General features: G+C 27.7%; 1 protein-coding gene across 1 annotated transcript in view; it reads left to right on the top strand.

Moving 5' to 3' along the window:
- Window positions 1–2,467, top strand: part of LOC108758569 (vitellogenin receptor-like) — an 18,692-nt gene that overhangs the window by 2,343 nt on the left and 13,882 nt on the right. The window contains 6 exon segments of the mRNA XM_018503571.1: window positions 105–242; window positions 353–464; window positions 577–709; window positions 880–989; window positions 1,067–1,192; window positions 1,290–1,496. Coding sequence (XP_018359073.1) covers window positions 105–242; window positions 353–464; window positions 577–709; window positions 880–989; window positions 1,067–1,192; window positions 1,290–1,496 — 826 coding nt within the window.

The following is a 2,467-nucleotide window of genomic DNA, read 5'->3' as shown; positions in this document are numbered from 1 at the left end:
CCAACCGTAATAGGCCGTTACACCCTAATATTAATTGAGTTTCTCAAATATACGGTCATAAATATATTGTTTAAACAATATAACTCCTTTTTCTGTTATTTTAGTTAGAGCATAGCCTTACATGCTCCACATATGAATACAAATGCAGCACGAATGATACCTGCATACCGAAAGCAATGTTCTGCGACACAATAATGGATTGTCCGGATGGAAGCGATGAGTACGACGGTTGCGTGGAAGACGTAAGTGAATCGAGGCAAAATTTTACTCGTTTTATTGATAATTATAACAATTTATTTTCTTATTATATCTATTATTTTTCTCGAATTTGCAATTCTGTTTTTGTCCACAGTTGATTTGCACCAAGAACAATTTCCGATGTAATGACGGACGTTGCATATTTCGAGAATGGGTTTGCGACGGCAGAAACGATTGCTCCGACGGCAGCGATGAGTCTAACTGCAGTAATTTTTAGAAATACAGATTACATATTAATAACGATAATAAAAATTAGGCTAATAAAAATTATATTTTATTATAATAAAAACTTTTACATGCAGTCTTATGTTTTTCCAGGCATAAATAATTGTAAAACAAAAAATTTCCAATATTTGTGTAAAAATCAACTATGCATACCTCTTAAATTAGTATGCAATGGAAAGGATGACTGTGGTGATAAATCAGACGAAATCGGTTGTGAGTACTCTACGTTATACATATTTCAATATATTTTAATTGTTGCATTAACTTTTTTGCAACAAGTTTTAATTATATTGCCTTTTATTTTAATGCGTTTAAATCTTTCGTGATATAATCTCTGCGTGATTTGTTATATTGTTAAATTATATTTAATTTTTATTTTTATTTAGGTACATCCAGTTGTCCCAGCTCGGTAAAATGTGATTATGAATGCAAACCAACTCCTAAAGGAAATATGTGTTTGTGTAAACCGGGTTATAAATTACAAAATGATAGCCACACTTGTATAGGTAAAATTGCGATAAACAAAAGCGACAATGTTGCGAAAATCATATATCGTTCATCTAATGATTTTTCTATTTCACAGATATCGACGAGTGTCAAACTTATGGCATATGCGATCAAGAATGTGTGAATTCTCCAGGATCGTATAGTTGTAAATGTCAAACGGATTATTTCTTACAGGAGGACAAGAAAACCTGCAAAGCGAGTGGTAAATTATAATAATTTGGGAGTATGAGTAACAACGCATATTCTTTTTATTTTTATATCAGACTTTATAAAAACACGAATCTTTCTTTGAAATTTAGGTTATGCCAAAATATTGTTCTCTACAAAAAACGAGATTTTCGGGATGTATCTTGCAGAAATAAATAAATTCTTCACTGAATTGAAATTCTCAAGTCACCTGGCTAGTATTGCAGTAAACGATGAGCACATATATTTTTCGAATTTGAAAGATAATCACGAAGTCATTTCAAGCAATATTCCTGATTCTAAAGACATCGTGACAGTAGGTAAATGAATATAATCTGTAGATATAACTATAACTTTTATAAAGCACATTTGCGGAAGCAATTTTTTATACATCTTTTTTGTAGTACAAAATAAAATAATATATTAAAAACTGTAATATATATATAATGGTAATTATAATCGAATAATGGTTATAAATAATTATAATTTTTATAATTCGTTATACGATATTATATATCTGCAGCAATGAAACTATGATATTAATAATTAATACAATAATTCAAAGTTAATGTCGTATTTGCAAAATAAAGTTGACATGATTCAAAATCAGTAAAAAAGTATTGTGATACAAATAATCGACGCATACTTTGAACTGAATATTATATAATATATAAATTCATTCAAAAGCAGTATAATTATAAGCACGAAAAATCGTTTTAACCGATTATATGACCTTTTTTATTTACTCGTATTTAATCTCATTGATCGAATTTTATTTAATATTATTGTTTAAATCTAATGTAATTTACTCTTTTTTAATAAACTATTAAAATATTTCAAACTGTATAGACTCATTAGTCGTAAATAATGTAAAAATAATCAATAACGTTTATTTATTTTTTCATTTGTCATATTTTAATATTTCTTTCGAATTATTATTAATTATTTTTATATTATATATCACTGAGACGAAGACTTTGTATAGTCCGAAACGTTTCCGTAATTATTCGAAAAAGAATAAATTTTGTATTAGATTATAAACATCTTTTCTACTCGTTTACTGATCCACGTATTTTTAAAATTATAATAAGATTTATATAAAGGAAAATCGCCGATACTGACATAGGTCTCTTAAAGTGACACCTCCTTATTTCTTGGAACTAACTATTGCACTTTATTAATACTAATAAAATCATGATCTGTTTAGCTAATTAAAGAAGTACAAACTCATAATTCATATATTTGAGGCTTATTTCTATACCAAATCAGCTAAAAACCAATTCTATGAATC

This window comes from Trachymyrmex cornetzi, unplaced genomic scaffold (assembly GCF_001594075.2).
Source record: "Trachymyrmex cornetzi isolate Tcor2-1 unplaced genomic scaffold, Tcor1.1 scaffold16, whole genome shotgun sequence".
Classification (NCBI taxonomy): domain Eukaryota; kingdom Metazoa; phylum Arthropoda; class Insecta; order Hymenoptera; family Formicidae; genus Trachymyrmex; species Trachymyrmex cornetzi.
Note: the sequence above shows the minus strand (reverse complement) of the source record. Positions and strands in the feature narration are given on the sequence as shown.